The sequence below is a fragment of the Chiloscyllium punctatum genome, chromosome 5, assembly GCF_047496795.1.
Source record: "Chiloscyllium punctatum isolate Juve2018m chromosome 5, sChiPun1.3, whole genome shotgun sequence".
NCBI classification, from domain to species: Eukaryota; Metazoa; Chordata; class Chondrichthyes; order Orectolobiformes; family Hemiscylliidae; genus Chiloscyllium; species Chiloscyllium punctatum.
The window spans coordinates 117,049,256-117,067,913 of NC_092743.1; the positions used below are offsets into that span (position 1 = coordinate 117,049,256).

Here is an 18,658-nt window from a genome sequence, read left to right on the forward strand (position 1 = left end):
TCCTCTCACTTATCTCTCCACCCTTCAGGCTCTCTGCTTGTATTCCGGATGAAGGTCTTTTGCCTGAAACGTCGATTTTATTGCTCCTCAGATTCTGCCTGAACTGCTGTGCTCTTCCAGCACCACTAATCCAGAATCTGGTTTCCAGCATCTGCAGTCATTGTTTTAATCTAACATCTTCGGTGGGCCTCCGGGCGAAGCACTGTTGATAATTCCTGCTTTCTATTTATGTGTTTGGGTTTCTTTGGGTTGGTGATGCCATTTCCTGTGATGATGTAATTTCCTGTCCTTTTTCTCATGGGGTGGTAGATGAAGTCTAACTCAATGTGTTTGTTGATAGAGGTCCGATTGGATTGCCATGCTCCTCAAAATTCTCATGCGTGTCTCTGTTTGGCTTGTCCTAGAATGGATGTGTTGTCCCAGTCGAAGTGGTATCCTTCCTCCTCTGTATGTGAGGATACTAGTGAGAGAGGGTCATGTTGTTTTGTGGCTAGTTGGTGTTCATGTATCTTGGCGGCTAGTTTTCTGCCCGTTTTTCCAATGTAGTGTTTGTTACAGTCCTTGCACGGTATTTTGTAAATAACATTAGTTCTGCAGGTTGTCTATATAGGATCCTTCAAGTTCATGAGCTGCTGTTTTAGTGTTTTAGTGTGTTGATGGGTTTGTGGGCTACCATAATGCCAAGGGGTCTGAATAGTCTGGCAGTCATTTCCGAGATGACTTTGTTGCTGAGAACACAGTCTGCAGATTCCTCAGCAACAAACCCAAACAACCAAACAAAACGCGTCCAGAAACCCTAGCCACTCTCCCCTACATGAAAGACATCTCGGAAATGCCTGCCAGACTCAGACCCCTTGGTGAACAAACACTACATTGAACAAACAGTCAGAAAACTAGCCACCAGGATACATGAACATCAATTAGCCACAAAACGACATGATCCTCTCTCACTAGTATCCTTACATACAGATGAGGAAGGACACCACTTCGACTGGAATAACACATCCATCCTAGGACAAGCCAAACATAAATATTCACGAGAATTCCTAGAAGCATGGTATTCCAACCAGAACTCTATCAACAAACACATTGAGTTAGACCCCATCTACCACCCTCTGAGAAAAAGAACAGGAAATGACATCACCAAGGAAATGATGTCACCATAGGAAATGGCATCACCAACCCAAAGAAACCCAAACATATAAATAGAAAGCAGGAATTATCAGCAGTGCTTTGCCCAGAGGTCCACTGAAGATGTTACCTAGTAGGGTGACGAAACGTCTGAAAATGAAGCTTTCAGCTCAACGAGCAAACCTACATCCAGAGCCAGCTAGTACCACTGTCGGAGTAACAGTTCGTGCATTTGTTCAAATGATAATTGTTCCAAGATAACATCCTCCAATACTATCTCTGGTATGAATAATTGATAAATTCCTGTAGTTCAAGGTTGGCAAGAGGCGATAGCGTGCAGTCAAAAACTGCATAAAATGAACTGGAGATAGATCATTTGATTTAGGAGCAGAATTAAACCCTTTGCCTCATTTAGTCTACTCCACCATTCAATCATGGCTGATATGCCTTCTCCCCGTAGCCCTTGATCCCCTTACCAATCAAGAACCTATATCTCTGTCTAAAGTACAGCCAATGATTTGGCCTTCACAGCCCTCTGTTGCAATGAGTTCAACAGATTAATCACCCTCTGGCTGAAGACATTCCTCCTCATCTCATTTCTAAAAAGTTGTCACTTCACTCTGAGGCTGTACCTTCATGTCCTACTCTCTCCTGATAGTGGAAACATATTTTCCACATCCACTCTGTCCAGCTCTTTCAGTTTTCTAAAACTTCCAATCAGGTCTCCTCCTAATCCTTCTAAACTCCATCGAGTACAGACCCAGAGTCCTCAATCGCTCCTCATATGCCAACCCATCATTCCCAGGATCATCCTTGTAAACCTCCTCCTTGATCCCCTCCAACACCAGCACATCCTTCTTTAGATACAGGTCTGACCAGTGCATTATACAGTCTTAGCAGTGCATCTCTGCTGTTGTATTCTAGCCCTCTTGAAATGAATGGTAACATTTTGTTTGCCTCCTTAACTGACAAACGAACTGCATGTTAACTTTAAGAAAATATTGGACTAGAACTCCAAATATTGGACTAGAACTCCAAAGACTCTTTGTGCTTCAGATTTCTGAACCATTTCCCTATTTAGAAAGTACTCTATGCCTCCATTATTCCTACCAAAGTGCATAGCTTCACACTTTCCGAAAATATATTCCTTCTGCCACTTCTCCCATTCTCCTAGCCTACCCAAAACCTTCTCCAGCCCCCCTGCTATCTCAACACTATCTGTCCCTCCACCTACCTTTGTGTCATGTGCAAACTTAGTAACAATGCTCTCTGTTCCTTCGTCCGGATCATTAATGTATAATGTGAATAGTTGTGGTCCCAACATGGACCCCTGCGGAACTCCACTAGTCACCGGCTGTCATCGCAATAGAGACCCCTTTACCCCTAGTCTCTGCCTTCTGCCAGTCAGTCAATCATCTCTCCATGTCAATATCTTGCTTCTAACACCATTGGCTCTTATTTTATTTCGCAGCCTCCTATGTGGCACCTTGTCAAACATCTTCTGGAAATCCGAATAGATCATGGCTCTCCTTTGTCAAACGTGCTTGTTTCCACCTCAAACAATTCTAACAGATTTGCCAGGCATGATGTCCCCTTGGTGAATCTGTGCTGACTCAGACATATTTACCAAGTGCTTCCAAGTACTCCACAATGTCATCCCTAATAGTGGAATCTAAAATCTTACCATCATCTGAGGTCAGGCTAACTGGTCTTCTGCCTCCCTCTCTTCTTAAACAGTGGTGTTACATCAGCCATTTTCCAGTTCTCTGAAACCCTCCCTGACTCCAGTGATTCCTGAAATATCTCAACCAATACCTCTACAATCTCTTTAGCTCTCTCTAGGGAGTCGTCGATCTGGGCTGGGTGATTTATCCAGATTCAAACCTTTAAGCTTCCCCAGTACAATCTCCTCAGTGATGGCCACTGTACTCACCTCTGCCCCCTAACTCTCTCGAAGTTGTAGTATGCTGCTAGTGTCTTCTACTATGAAAACTGATGCAAAGACTTCTCAATCCTCTGTTTTCCCATTAGTCTTCACCACATTGTATGCTTTTTCTTTGCCTTTTCTTTCGCTGTCCCTGATTTCCCTCGTCAGCCGTGGTTAACCTCAACTTGCCCTTACTACGTTCCTTCGTCCTTGAATTGAATTTCTACTATGCCTCCCAAATTGCCCCTGGAAACTCTTGCCATTGCTGTTCCACCATCTTCCCTGCCTTGTCTTCCAATCGGCTCTGGCCGCCTCTTCCCTCATACCTTTGTAGTTACTTTTACTCAATTGTAATACAATTACATCTGATTCCAGCTTTTGCCTGTCAAAGTGCAGAATGAATTCTGTCATATTATGGTCTTTCCTCCTTGGGGTCCCTTCACTGTAATCAGGTCTGGCTCATGACAAATCACCAAATCCAGAACTGCCTGTTCCCTCGTATGTTCTCCAAAAGCTGCTTCAAAAAAGTATCTCGCAGATCTTTGGATTTTAATCAGGTTTATAAGATAATGTTGAAATTTTTCCACTCTGTGCTACAATTCCCTTGAGTATGATAAGAAAATATTGTAGAATCATTTTTTGTCTCTCCATCTGTGGTGCATGAAGGTTGGCCTTTGGTATAAGGAACATGCTTTCAAGCTCTTGCCCAGTCAGTTGATGTGGCTCACATTCAGGTACTACCTGCTCCAGAGGTGTATCATGAAATCTCTGAACAGGTTGATTTTTAAAAAAGACATCTAACTGAATGCTACATCATTGAGTTGCATTAATAAATGAATCGAGCTTTTCAAAGATAGACCTGCTTGCAACAATGAGCTGTGCGTCTTTTTCAAAATCTTGCAGTGGGACGAGAAACATAGCTGCTTGTGGGCTTCATTTTTGGGTTACAGTTTGTTTGTTTTACCAACAATGCACTACAATAAATAAAAATACCAAATTTCTTTTTAGCAACCTTTTAGTGGCTTTAAAATGAGCAGTCCTCTGCCTCAGTGTACCCTGTGCTAATAGGATCAACTTCACTACTTTGACTTCTAAACAAGAAACACTTGTTATTCGAGTGTGATGGTCAACTTCGTAACAACTATTGACGCCTAATGATATTTAATTAGAGACCTGTTATCTGTTCTACTGATAGAGGTAGTTTTCTGAGGAACACTAAATGAAGGGCTTCACTGGTGTGGTCTCAAGCCTTCAAAAACTGTTCTCACTATTGTTTGTCCTTGTGCAATGTTATGTCGAAGGTATACTTTATAAGGAGTGAAACTACAGATTCATAACTCTTTTGAGATAGTAAAACTGCTTTCCCTGTGACTGTAGCCAGCAAAGCCTTTCATTGTGATTCTTTTATTAACTTACATTAGCATTTGCTAATGTAACTTACGTTACTTAAAATAACTCAATTTTGGAGGGATATGGATCGGATTGGGATATCTGGTCGGCATGGACAGGTTGGACCGAAGGGTCTGTTTCTGTGCTGTACATCTCTATGACTCTATAGTCCTTCAAGGAGCTTCACAAATCAAACAACATATATATTTAGCTTTACAACAATAGTACGAATGAAAGGAGATGGTACAAATGCTCTTTTAGAATTATACGTTTGAAGATTTTCACACAGAGTAACTACAGTGCTGTCTGCAGGCTATATTTTGTCATAAGTTTGAATTGAACTCAGCAGGCCTGGCAGCATCAGTGGAGTGAAAGCAGTGTTAATGTTTCAGGTCTAATGACCCTTCTTCAGAACTACAGATTTAATGGGTTTTGCTTAACTTTATAATACTATATATGTTACAGCACTTTTAAGAGATGAGATCTTACTAAGTATGAGATTAGGACCACAACAGAAAATTGTTTTAACAGACAGAACCTCACTGGAGAGTCCATCACTATTATTTTGAACTTGGCTCTCATTCCTGTATACACAACATATCAATATTCATTATGAAATTAAACATTTTAAGTAAACAAATGGTACTTTCCATTTCTGCAGATTTAAGAAAATAGCTGTAAAGTAATGTTTTTCATTGCAGTGTCTGCCTTTGAGTCAGAGTTTCACATTAGCGGACTTGCACCACTTGGCGAGCGTCTAGTTCTCTTAATGTACGTGAATGAGACGTTGGAACAAACGGTAAAGGAATATTTGATTCTATTGGAGGAATATTTTTGTTAAGACTCTCCTACTATTGTGCATTTTTTTAAAGAAGTATTAAAATGAAAGACTTAAAACTAAAGTACTGTGGATGCTGGACATCTGAAATATAAACCAAATGTTGGGAGCACTTAACGGGTCTAACAGCATCTGGAGAGAGAAAAACAGAATGAATGCTTTGATTACAAATACTTTATGTTTCCATTATTAAATAATGCATTGCTGGTACTGAAACATTTTATTTTTGAAATGCAAACTTCCAGCACAGCATTTCTCCCTTCTGTCAGGTCACTTGTGTTGCTCATTACCATGTTTCATATGAGTTCTGGGATTCAGAGTAAAACTTGGAAATGGCTAACAAACAAGCTGAAGAGCAAGGCATGTATACTTGCTTTAGAGACTATGTTGAATGTTGAGAAGATGATGTGCTGAACGGAGTGCTCCAGAATTAGAACTTCGGTTTTTCTTAATTTATATCAAAGACTTGGGTTCAAAAGAATCTCATACAAAGTAGTCATGATTTGGAGATGCTGGTGTTGGACTGGGGTGTACAAAGTTAAAAATCACACAACACCAGGTTATAGTCCGACAGGTTTAATTGGAAGCACACGAGCTTTCAGAGCGCCGCTCCTTCATCAGATGGTTAGTTGAGTTGGCTCATAATTACCATAGTAGGAGGACATAGTTGAGGATATGACTTGGCAAGTATAAGATTAATTGAATAACAGTAGTTGAAACCTAATGTGGGCACATATTTTGAAAATTAGGTGGCTGTTTAACTGATCCAATGGGCAAAGCCAGTGTACCAGCAGGTGACTTAGGTTTATATATTAAGGCCCTTAAAGAGTATAAAGTTTAAGTTATAGATGATATCCTGTTATGTCGAATTGTATGTTTCAAATCTTTCTAAAGATCTGGATGGAAAATTATTTTGGTTCTGTTTTGAAAATATCAAAGCTATACTGCCGTCAAAACCTCGAAGTCACCAGTTTCAAAAACCTTTCCTCAGTAAAGGGTACGAACGCCTTGTGTGACAAACCAGAAACTATCAGGACATTTCTTTGAGGGTGAGAGATGATACTTCTTGCTGCAGGCTGAAAGTGGCTCAGTATGAAGCCCAATTTCCAATTCAATAGTAATCACCAGTCAATGCTTTTTCTCTTATGAATTAGCCACGAGTATACAAACGATTATGGCATTATGTTTAGCTAATTAAGAAAGAAAATCTTAAATCTTCTGACGTAGAACTGGAGAGTAATCCTTTATAGTTTATCTTGAAGTTTCTTTGCAAAGCTGAAACATCCTCTGTCTTGAAAAACTGTAAGGACAGGAGTAGGCCATTCAGCCCCTCAAACCTACACTGTAATTCAATTAATTCATCTCTTATCAGCACCCTCAACTTCATTTAGGCACCTGTTGTCTTCTCAAACAAAATGCTTGAAAGCTCCAATTTGCTAAACACCTTCAGACTTATGGAGAAAGCTTGTACTTCCAGTATGTTCTGTTTTTCCATTCAAATTTCTCAATTTTGACTGAAAATATTACCTGGTTTCATTTCTAAATAGTCCAATTCTTATTTTTAAGTTAGATAACTTTGTTCTTGATTTCCCCACCAGAGAAAATTTTTTTCTGTACGTATCCAGTAAAACCTTTTAATATTTAAATACACAAATCAGTTCACGCATCAAACCTCTACCCTCAAGTGTGGATGAGACACACTTTTTGAATCTCTTCTCATAATTTAACCTTTATTATTCTCCTTTAAACCATTGCCTTTGATTGCCTAATGCACACCTTCAAGCACTGCTCAAGTGTCTACTCTCTCCTTACCTAATTAAATGCTCCAAGAAATTTGCCTTTTACTTTGTCCCGCAGAAGCTCATTATTCATTGTGATTATTTGCAGTTATGGGGTTTGTCCCCTGGAAGCTATTCATTAACAGAAACTGTCAGTGTTTGAGCTTGTACATCAAAGTGCAAAGTGTCAACTGATATAGCTACACAGGGTATTGTACTTCTATCAATTTCTTTTTGGAAGATCAAAACTTGAATTCCTTGGGGACTGTCTCATATACAATTATCCTTTGATGATAAGGAATCAGATGGTCAGTAATTAATATAAGCTTTGGCTTGACCATCGTAAAAGAAATAAATCTTCAGTGATAGATCTACTATTTAATTCAGTTCTTGTTTCTGAACCATGTGTGAAGTTGAGAATTAACATATTTATATGCAATATATAGAGGTAACTATACCTGTACGCATTTACAGGGAAAAAAATTTAATCACAAGAATTATTTTGTCATGAGGTGGGAAATTTGTTTTAAAGGATTTTGTGTGACACTAAAGGAATAAAAATGCATTTTACAATATATTCACATCTTACAGATTTAATGATTTGAAATATAATAAAGCATACATACAAACACCATGCTGAAGAAAAGTCATACTGGACTTGAAATATAAGCTCTGTTTCTTTGTGCCCAGATGCTGCCAGACTTTAACTAAAACAAGCACACCTGACAAATCGAACATTCTTTGCTTTATAGTTACAAGCTAATAATGAAACATTGCATTTTAAGCTGCAAATTGCTGAGAAACTCAGCAAGACTGGCAGCATCTATGGAAAAAGAAACAGAGTTAACGTTTCAAGTCCAGTGACCCTTCTTTAGTGTTCTCCAACGATTTCTATTTTTGTGTATTTCAGATCTCTAGCATCCTCAGTTCTTTGTTTTGCTTCTTTGCCGGATAATGTTGGGGTGGTGTTTAATTATGGTTAAAAAGAACTAGTGATGATCATCTGTTAGAGCAGAATTGTGGCATGAGCTCATATATAGGAATACCATGGATAATATGCCAATTTCCGCTGTCATTGGAATCCATTTTCCAGTGAAGGGCATTTTTGTTTCTCTTGGTTAAATGATGAGAAAATGTTTAAAAAATGGACTAAAAGGTTCCATTCTGTATTATAAAAGCACAATTAATCAAACACTGCATAATACTGATGAGAGAGGTGTTGGGAGAAGAAAGTAAGAAATTTTGGGTCAGTATTTTTCCTCTGTTTAGAAGAATGCAAAGTTAGATAATCTTTCTTTGTGAAACAGGATAAAGAACACTGTGCAAGACCTCGCCTTGACATAATTCATCACTTGCCTGATTCGTATGAGGAAATATCCTCTGATGCTCTGTCCGTAAGAGGTTTCCAAGAAAATGAATGCAGAGACTACAGTTTAGGTGAGAAATAGGTAATGTTTAACTAGGAAGGTATGTTTGCTAGGTAGCCTTTAAAAGCTACGTTTTTTTTTCAATCAGCCTTATTGTTCAAATAATGTGTTGAATTGCACATTAATTTGTAAGTGGTTATCAGCATATAAATCAATAAGCTTTTTGAAATAATTACCAGCCTTCCATCGTGTTGCCATTCTATTGTCATATCCAAGTTTGAGAACAATCACATAACCAGGTCAAGTGCAAATGAATATATACCTGCCTATCACTCAGTGCCTGGTAAAACATTGAATCAGATGACCATGAGGTGCAAGGTTTGATTTATTAGTCTAAGCATGGATCCTGTTTGGGAGACTACACTTGGTATTGTGACCCTAACATCAGCCAGAGTTCTTACTTCTAACTTTGATCTAATGCACTCCACTGGAAGATATGAATGTGCAGTCCTGGAAGGGGAAATTGTCTAAGAATTTGAATTAGTTTAATTTCTAAAAGCATTGGTGCTCAATGTTATTGTATATATTAGTACTATTGCTTTGTTCTGCTTCCCTTAATCAAACCTTTATGGAGTAACTATGTAAATTTCTGCTTCTGCCTGTGATAAAGAGTGTTTTTCCAGAGTTGGGTACACATTCCCAGCAATTTTCCAGCCAAAGATATATCAGGGAGCATGAACTCAAATTCCCAATGGACCAGGTTTGATTTGACATTTTATCCCATCTAATTGTTACTCTTAAGAATAAAATACAATGTCTTTCACGTTATGTATAGAAGTATACACTTCTATAAATAATTTTTACACTTCTGTTCAGATTACACCTCAGATTTTGAGTAATGTCAAATTCTTTCTTTCCCCAAAATGTGACTTTGTAAATATAATTTTATTGTTAGCTGATAAATCTAATCATGCAGATCCAGTAAAAGACAGGGTTCTTATCATCATCATCATCATCATCATCATCTGTTCCTCAATTCAAGGATATGTCTACTCAGGGTCAGGATTTCTGCCAAGTGTCTTTGTGTAACTGGACAGACTGATCCTTCAACATTAAATCTTTGGCACTTGGGACAGGATGCCCTACAAGTCGGCGGGATCCAAAGTGTCAGATTTGCTTCCTTCTGTTTGCTCTCTTCTGTTCCTCTTCCTCATCGTTAAGGCATTTGAACTCAAAGCATGGTGCAGCTTGATGGACAAGTCGTCACCATTATGAACAATTAATAACAAACTCCTTCTTATAATTAATGTCATTTATGCCATGCTTCTTTGTTACTGCCTGGAATTCTAGCCATATGAGAGTTGTGGAAAACTGGGCTTGGTGGGGAAAATACGTTTTAGCCATAAACAAAGTCTCCATCATTGACTTTCTAGGAGTTCCTCCTGAATACTTGTACAGCTGACTTCAAGAAGGGCCTGATAGAGATTATAAGATAATAAGGGGTATAGATACAGTTATTGGCAGTGGATGGGGGCACATTTATAAGGTGAGAAGAGAGAGATTTTAAAAATGACGTGAAGGACAATTTTTTTTACACAGACGGTGGTTCACATGTGGAATGAACTTCCTGAGGAAGTGGTGGATGTGGGTACTATTACAACATTTAAAAGACATTTGGATAAGTTTTGGAAAGGAAAAGTTTGGAGGGATATGGGTGAGGAGCAGACATGTGGGACTAGTTTAGTTTGGGATTATACTCAGCATGGACTGGTTGGACCAAAGGGTCTGTTTCTGTGTTCTATTACTCAATGACAATAGTTCTTTCTTGTCGCTGATGCGCAGTCTGGATATCACTGCAATACAGGCATGTGATGACAACACTGTTCTGTACATTGAAAGTTCTGTTGACTTGTGCAAGTCATTATTGTCATACACTTGCTACCATAATTTGTAGCAGGTTGAACTGGTGAAAATGATCAGGTGTTGGATCACCCCGTCAATGGTGGCCTTTTCAAAGAGGTGGCTGCTGATGTCTGGAAAGTGCTCAAAATGTTCCAGAGACTGACCTTCAACAAATGCAGGAGATGGAATTCTTGACTGAGCAGGTGTCTGCGTTGTTATAAATTTTGTAATGGCAACATTCAAAAACAGGACATTTCTCTGCCATGCAGAATAAGTGCCTTGTGTATATGGTGTAGAGTGGGCACAACACTGCAGTTATTTTTATCAGTCCACAACAATAACAAAAAAAACTTCTGATTTCAATTCATTTTAATGTAAACTTGGCAAGTGACTTGCAGTCTTTCTGCGAGTTTCTCATGTATAGAGAGAACAAGTTAATATTTGTAAATCTCCTTTCACAGCCTTTAAAACAATTAAAAAGCCCTTACAGTAATTTAAATTATTTTGAATTTGGTCACTGTTCTCATGCAGGAAAATTGCACGCGTAAAGCTTTCACAAATAACAAACAGTTAATTGACATGATTTATTTTTGTGATCTCAGTTGAGAGACAAATATTAGACCGTACTAAATTTGCTGTTCTTCAAAATGTGATCTTCTATGTCTAGAGAGGATTTGGACAGAAGAGGATAGACAGACTTTCAGTTTAACATCTCACTCAAGGCAACTTCTGACTGCAGGATCAGCACAGATTGTGGACTCAAGTCTTTGTAATGGAGTTAGAAACTACAATCTGATGAGTCAGAAAAAAGTACCACCATTGAACACACAAGATTATGATACAACAGGATCCATATGGACTATATTAGAAATCAATTTATAAAGAGTTTTCTGTGAATTAATAAATGTCAGTTCTGATACAAGTGCTGTCTTTACTAATATTAGATGCCGGTGATTGAAAAATATTTTATAAGTATTTGGAGAGATTTCAATTATGCTTCTTCGTTGCATGTTGCTTAATGCAATTATTGCCTGTTTCTTTATCGGGGTAATCTTCTGACTTACTTGTTGCTTATTGTTTGTAGGTTTTCAGTTCTATTTCAAACAATCACCATCCTTCACTTAGTGATAATTGATTTGATGTATATTTGTCATGCAGATACATTTTGCGAAGATAGTGAGGACACAGGTTTTGAGCATGTCATATTTTCCCCTGTATTGTTGTGTTAGATGCAGGATTATAGAACGTAGAACATTACAGCACAGTACAGCACACCGCCCCCCCCCCACCCCCGATGTTGCAACGACCTGTGAAACCAATCTGAAGCCCATCTAATCCACGCTATTCCATTTTCATCAATATGTTTATTCAATTGTTGATCTTTGTTTGGTTTTACAACGAAATGTCAGTGATTATTTGTCACTTCAAAAATAATATTTGACTTATGAAACCTTTTTCATAAATGTGTCTGACTAACTTCAAAGAAAAACACCTTTTCTGTAATGCAGAGCACTCCGATGGTGAATCGCTGTTTTATATCATTAGTCCACGAGATATTGTAGTGGCGAAGGAGCGGGATCAAGATGACCACATTGAATGGCTCCTTGGAAAAAAGAAATATGAAGTAAGCTTTCTTTTCCTTTATCCTCTTTCCTTCTGTGTGCACATTATGATAAAGATATTTTCTATTGCTGGTTTTGCAGAAGGCTGATAAATTTTTCTTTTCTCATCCCATGTTTTAGGAAGCTATGATGGCAGCTGAAATCAGCCAGAAGAATATAAAAAGACATAATATATTGGTAACTTAAACATATGGCAGTAAATAACAATGACTTGCATTCACACCTTTAAAATAGTGGAACATCCCAAGATACTTTCAAAGCAAAATTTGTCACCAAGCCAAATTAAAAAGATATTGGGGCACATCAACAAAACTTTGGTCAAAGAGGTAGTTTTTAAGGAGCGTATGTAAGGACGAGCATGAGGTTGGGAGGCTTTTAGGGGGAGTTTCAGAATTTAGGACTTCAGCAGTTAATGTGATGGGCACCAATGATGGGGCAGTTTAAAGTTTGGATGCTCAGGAGGTCAGAATTACAGGAGCATGTAAATCTCAGAAGCTTGTAGGGCTGGAAAGTTTCAGAGATACATACGAGCAAGGCCATGCCAGGCTGGTATGAAAGCAGAATGAGAATTTCTAGGTCAGTGAGGACAGGAGTAATAAGTAAATAGGGCACGATGGAATTTAGGATTTGGACAGTAAAGTTTTCTGTGACCTCAGATTTAAGAAGGATACAAAGTAGAAGGCCAACATTAGATCATTTCAAAGTAACAAAGGCAAAATGAGGGCTTCAGAATGAGCTAACGCAGCAAGGAGTTGTCAGATGTTATGGAAGAGGAAATAGGCGATCTCATTAATGAAGTCAAGACTGGTGCTGGAAAAGCACAGCAGGTCAGGCAAAATCCGAGGAGCAGGAAAATCAATGTTTTGGGCAAAAGCCCTTTATCAGGAATTCCTGATAAAGGGCTTTTGCCCGAAACATCAATTTTCCTGCTCCTCGGATGCTATCTGACCTGCTGTGCTTTTCCAGCACCACGCTCTTGACTCTAATCTCCAATATGTGCAGTACTCACTTTCACCTGATGTCATTAATGATGCAGGAATACAGTTGCAAGTTCATCTTGGGGGTCAAATATAAAGTTGCAAACAGTCCAATTCAGACCCTGATCCTAATTTCTAGGATTAGAGGATGGAGTCGATGATTAACTGTCAAGCAGAGTTTGTAATGGCAATGACTTAGATTTCTTAATATTTAGTTGGGTGGAAATTTTTCTGATCCATTATTATGTTGAACAATACTTATAGACAGTGTAGGATTGAAAGAGGTAGCGATAAGATGGAGCTCAATGTTTCTAGCAGCTACTGCATTTTAAATATTACCAAATGACAGTATATAGATGAGAAATAGGAGGGAACCGAGGATAGATCATTGAGGAATACTGGTGATAAAAGTCTGGAAGCTGGGAAACAACAGATATAATAGTATAGAAGTGAGAAGAGAAATCATTATGTGCTACTCTGGCTACAACTGGAATTTGTCACAGCATTTGAGGGACAAAGTTAAGGTTTATTATTAAGTGAATTGCACATTATGAATGGACATGTTTCAGGTCATTCATGAACGAAAGCAAGAAGCACTTTTTCACACTGGAATTCTCCTTCTCAAGAAGGCCATGGAAGCAATGTCCTTTTGAATGTTTCATAGCAGAGGTTGACAGCTGTTGATTAAGAAAGGATGTCAATGGATATGGAACAAAGGCTGAGAAATAGGGCCGAGGGCCAAGTAGCTGCATTCTAACTGAACAGTCGAATGGGCTTGTGAGATTGAACATCCTGTTTCTATTCCTATGGAAATGGGAGAGGAGCAAAGAACACAGGTGAATTGACACACTCCCAGTCCCCCACCACCACCCCTCCCTAAACAAATCTCACATTGTGACCACTATAATCCAATAGGCCACAGCTGAAGATTATTTTTCTTAATATTTATTCGTGGGATTTATTGCCATGAGTGCTTTGCAAGGCCATTTCAGAGGGCAGGTAAAAATCAACCACGTTACTGTGAGTTTGAGTCACGCGTAGGTCTGACCAGTAAGAATGGAAGATCTATTTTCCTAAAGGGCACATGAGTGTCCTAATTAGTGAACCAAATATTTACTTTATGACACACAACAATGGTTGCACAGTCTCCATTAGATTACCTTTAATTTCACATTTTTAAAAATTGTATTCAAACTTCACCATCTGCCAAGGATCAAACCCATGTCCCCAGAGTATTAGCCTTGTTCTAGATGACTAGATGAGTGACATTACCAATACTGTACTAGCTCCTAGGTTCATAAGATGTAATCATGAAGAGAATTGTGAGAAGGCAGGTAGTGCATTTTTAAATTACAAAAATATTCAAGCAGCTTGTCAACCGCAGGTAGTGGTGAAGATGTTGCATGGAAATGTGTCAGTAAAGAATTAAATATTTGCTTTTTATGGCTTTGTCTTGTAGGATATTGGCAGAGCCTATGTAAACTATCTAGTGGACAAAGGAGACTATCATGGTGCTGCAAGGTAATGCACATTAGTGTATTTTAAAGGTAACTTCAAAGAGAACTTTAGGTGAAATCATTTTTAAATGTTTGCATTCGCCTCCTAGAAAATGCCAGAAGATTCTTGGCAAAAACATGGATCTCTGGGAAAATGAAGTGTACCGATTTAAAAAGATAGGTCAACTAAAAGTAAGTATAGCACATGTTGGTGTAGTGATTTCTATTAGGATAGTAATGATTCATAGTAACAAAATTCTGTAATCAAGCATGAAGTTTATGAAAAATCCACTTTCCTTAAAATTTTTATTTTTTGTATAATTTGCTTTTTTTGACTTCAAGCCAAATTTTAAAATTGCAACTTGTTGTAGCTGTGAAGTAAAATGAGCATCAGAATACAGGTTTAATCCATTGTCCCACTGAGTATTCAGCCTTAAACTGCTTATATATTGATATTCTCCAGTTGGTTCCTGTAGTTTGGATCATCAACAGTAGGCAGCTCAGTTGGATGTAAAATGGTACATTTTTGGGGGGCTGTTTGACCATAAAACTTACTTTTATAAATTGTTTCTGCACTGTTAGTGCTCTCCATGGTGTCTTGGCTGCTGCAACACAGGCAGGTGATGATATCAGCATGTAGTTTTATTGCACCATCACACATGGACATGTTACCACTTGTGGACATCAAGACATAAACTCGCTATTGCACATTTACACACTGACACTAACAGCTCACTCTCCCTGTGCCCAGTTTCAATATAAAATCAACTTGGATTGTAAGAAATCTGTGCACAGAAGCCTCCTTCCTTGTGGACAGGCAAAGAAAAAAATAATTAAATGAAACATTTCAAAGATTTTTGTATCAATTTGGGTCCTACTGAAAGCAACACTGGTTATAAGACATTGCCTCACTCTCTGAGAGAGTCTGCAGATGAAACCAGATATTTGACCAATAAAGAAATATGTGCAAGTATTAAAAATTAAATACATCTTTGTTATTTTTCAACCACAATGATGTATTTTTCTTTTTTTTAATGTCTGAAAGGACACATTCTATGTGTATTATTTAACTGAAAGATGGCAAATGCTGACAATATGTAGCAAGTTTGGCAGCATCTTCAAAAACGTAAGGTTGATCAATATCAACCTTTGGTTCTGCAAATATGAACTTGGATGTAATTGAACTCCTTTATATAAGCTAAGTATAGTTAGGAGGAGATGCAGTAAGACAGAATGCAGTCATGTAGTCGGAAACACATCTCAGGGACAAATATGATACTGTGGTTCAGAAATGTCAGCATTCAACATTAGATGAGATAAAGTTAATGGATATGGAACAAAGCTCATAGCTGGGACTGAAAACTATGATTTTGGTTTTCTCACTGTTTACCTGAAGAAGATATCTGTTCAGGACTGAATCTCAGGCAAACTAAAGGCAGTGGAGGATTTGAGAGAATAGATGATGCAGTAAGGCTAGGTGTTGTCAGTGTAAATGTGGACATGGATGTTGTTTTTTTCAAGGAGCACGTAAATGAGAAATGTGGAAGTGCCAAGGTTAAATCCAGGCAATGCACCAGAAGTAACAACAGTATTTGCATCAAATCCTTTAATGTCATTGAGAAGGATGCCATCTTGAAGTACTGCAGTCCATCTATTGTGGGTACATTTCTGCGTTTAGGGAAGGAGTTCCAGAAATTCATGACTGGAACAACCACAAATGCCATGGCTACAGGAGTAGCTCCAAGGTTGGGAACATTGTTATGAGTAACTCACTTTCTTACTCCCATAGTAATGGAATATAATGTACTGTCAACTTCCACTTATAGCTCCACTAACACTTAAGAAGCTTGACACCATCCAAGACAAAGCAGCTCCCTTAACTGGCAACCTTGAACATTCACTTTCTTCACCGCTGAGACACAATGGTTGCAGTTGGTACCATCTACAGCAACTCATCAATTCTCCTTTGCAAGCTCTTAACTTCTGGAAAAGTGCAGCAGGTCAGGCAGCATCCGAGGAGCAAGAAAATTGTTGTTTTGGGCAAAAGCCCTTCATCAGATTTCCTGATGAAGGGCTGATGCCTGACACGTTGATTCTCCTGCTCCTGGGATGCCACCTGACCTGCTGTGCTCTTCCAGCACCGCACTCTCAATTCTGATATCCAACATCTCCAGTCCTCATTTTCTCCAAGCTCATAACTTCTTCTGCTTTGAAGGACAAGTGCAGAAATATGTCGGAATGCCATCATCACTTGCAACATACTTTTAAGCCATAAGTCATCTTGACTTGGAACTGTATTGCTGTCCATTCCCTGTGACTGAATCAACTTCAAAGTACTGTATCCTGGAGATGGACTGCTGCAATTCAAGAAGGTAGCCCACCACCACTTTTTTGAAGCCAATTAGGGATAAACAGCAAATGCTGGCCTTGCCATTGATTCCGCCCCCTATGAAAGAATGAAAAAAATCCTAGGCTATGTACAATTCCCAGATAAAAAAATGCATGAAGTGCGGGAAAGAAAGCTGAAGGGAAAACAAATGAACTGTTGCCAAACAAAGTCTTACAATTCTCAAACTTATAAATAATTGGATTAAACAAACAAACCAGTCTCTTGTGTTCAATGGTAACCATCTCTTTCTGCATAAACACAAACCAGAATGGACAGTTAGAATTAATTCAACTCAGCGTAGATAGATTAAAGATAAACATGTCATTTTCAATGATTGAAAATATGATCCTGAAAATAAAATTAAATTAAAACTATATTATTGTCCAAAAACAAGGCTGTTTATTGGGAAACACTTCTGCACATTGAGTTCTCTCTCGGCTCTTTGCTATAGTCATCATTGTGTGCCATGTCATAGATAAAAGAATGGGATTTGGAAAGTCAACAGTTTTGAAAAGTTCATAACCATGAAGAATAAATGACTAAAATCTGCTCACTTAGTGTTTCTGGACAATTTTTTTGTGTGAAACGGGTTTGAAACTGGTGATGTAAAAACTAAACAACATCCCTTGAACCTTTTGAGGGTTTCATCTCCATGAAATGAAGACAAATTGCTGCAGGATTTTGAACAAGAACATTATATAGTTTTAGATAGCTCTTTGTAAATATTAAGTTCTTTGACTGCAATCTGTACTGCAAACCTAAGCAGTGCTGAAATGGTAGATGTAAAGATGAAAATGATTTTAAATGAGATCTGTTAAATCCTGTATTGCAAAAATAGAGCCAGCAACTAACAGCAGTTCTTTCATCCAGCTCTTAAGGTAGAAGTTGTAAAATTTACAGTCACTACACAACAAGGACTGTCAAGAATGCCCGAAACAAAAAATGATTTTCAGCTTATAGCTTTGGTGCAATCATGTCTAGTGGGAGACAAGGGAACTTGATTTCCTCAGATGAAGTGGGCTCTCATCCCAGTCAATTTCATAAAAAAAATTTCTTGCTCTGATTGGTCTTCATCGCTCAGACTTTTGTAAAATTTGGCTGTGGCACATTTTCTAAAGCACTGGTCTAGCAATTTCTCTTGCATTGGTGAGACACTTTGCAGCAGCCACATGCATTTCATTTTCTCAGATTTAAAGAGCTTTGGTTCAAAATAAAAGAAAGGAATGAATAGTTTGGCATTTTTTGTCAGCTATTGTCAGAATTCGTGCACTGTGATCTATGTATTCATACTGAGTTATTTTGTTCCTTGTAGGCAATTAGTCAGTACTTACCCAGAGGTGACCTACGCCTGAGACCTGCTATATATGAAATGATCTTGTATGAGTTCCTGGAGAGTGATTATGAGGTACTGTGGCTTTTAATTGCTATGATATTGCTGATTCAACAGCTGGAGCAGTTGATCATTTAATTGCCAGGTCGTGAAAGGTTATTTTACATCCTAGAGCTAATTCACTCTCAATTGAGTTGGCAAAATAGAGTTGCTTAGGATGTGATAGTCCATATAGCAGCTTCTTGCAGCATTCAATATCCCCAAAACAGATATCTGACTACCTGACTCACAAGTGAAAATTCAATTTTTGGTGTGTGTAAAATTGACATGGAACATCCACATCAAATTCAAATATTCTAGATATAGTGGTTAACAGGTGCATTTGTACATATATTTGTATTTCTACAGAGGTCAATTATTTGTATATAATTGACAATGTAAGAATGCTACGAAGAACTGAAACATCTTTTACAATTTCAATATGTTTGCAGTTAATTAAAGACTTTTTAAGT

At 38.2% G+C, this 18,658-nt stretch overlaps 1 protein-coding gene across 1 annotated transcript in view; it reads left to right on the forward strand.

Moving 5' to 3' along the window:
• The window catches only part of vps41 (VPS41 subunit of HOPS complex), a 177,063-nt gene that overhangs the window by 118,307 nt on the left and 40,098 nt on the right, over positions 1-18,658 (forward strand). Inside the window, exons 11-17 of the mRNA XM_072571173.1 lie at positions 5,149-5,246; positions 8,371-8,500; positions 11,841-11,956; positions 12,075-12,131; positions 14,391-14,452; positions 14,538-14,619; positions 18,129-18,221. Coding sequence (XP_072427274.1) covers positions 5,149-5,246; positions 8,371-8,500; positions 11,841-11,956; positions 12,075-12,131; positions 14,391-14,452; positions 14,538-14,619; positions 18,129-18,221 — 638 coding nt within the window. The remainder of the gene's footprint in view (positions 1-5,148; positions 5,247-8,370; positions 8,501-11,840; positions 11,957-12,074; positions 12,132-14,390; positions 14,453-14,537; positions 14,620-18,128; positions 18,222-18,658) is intronic.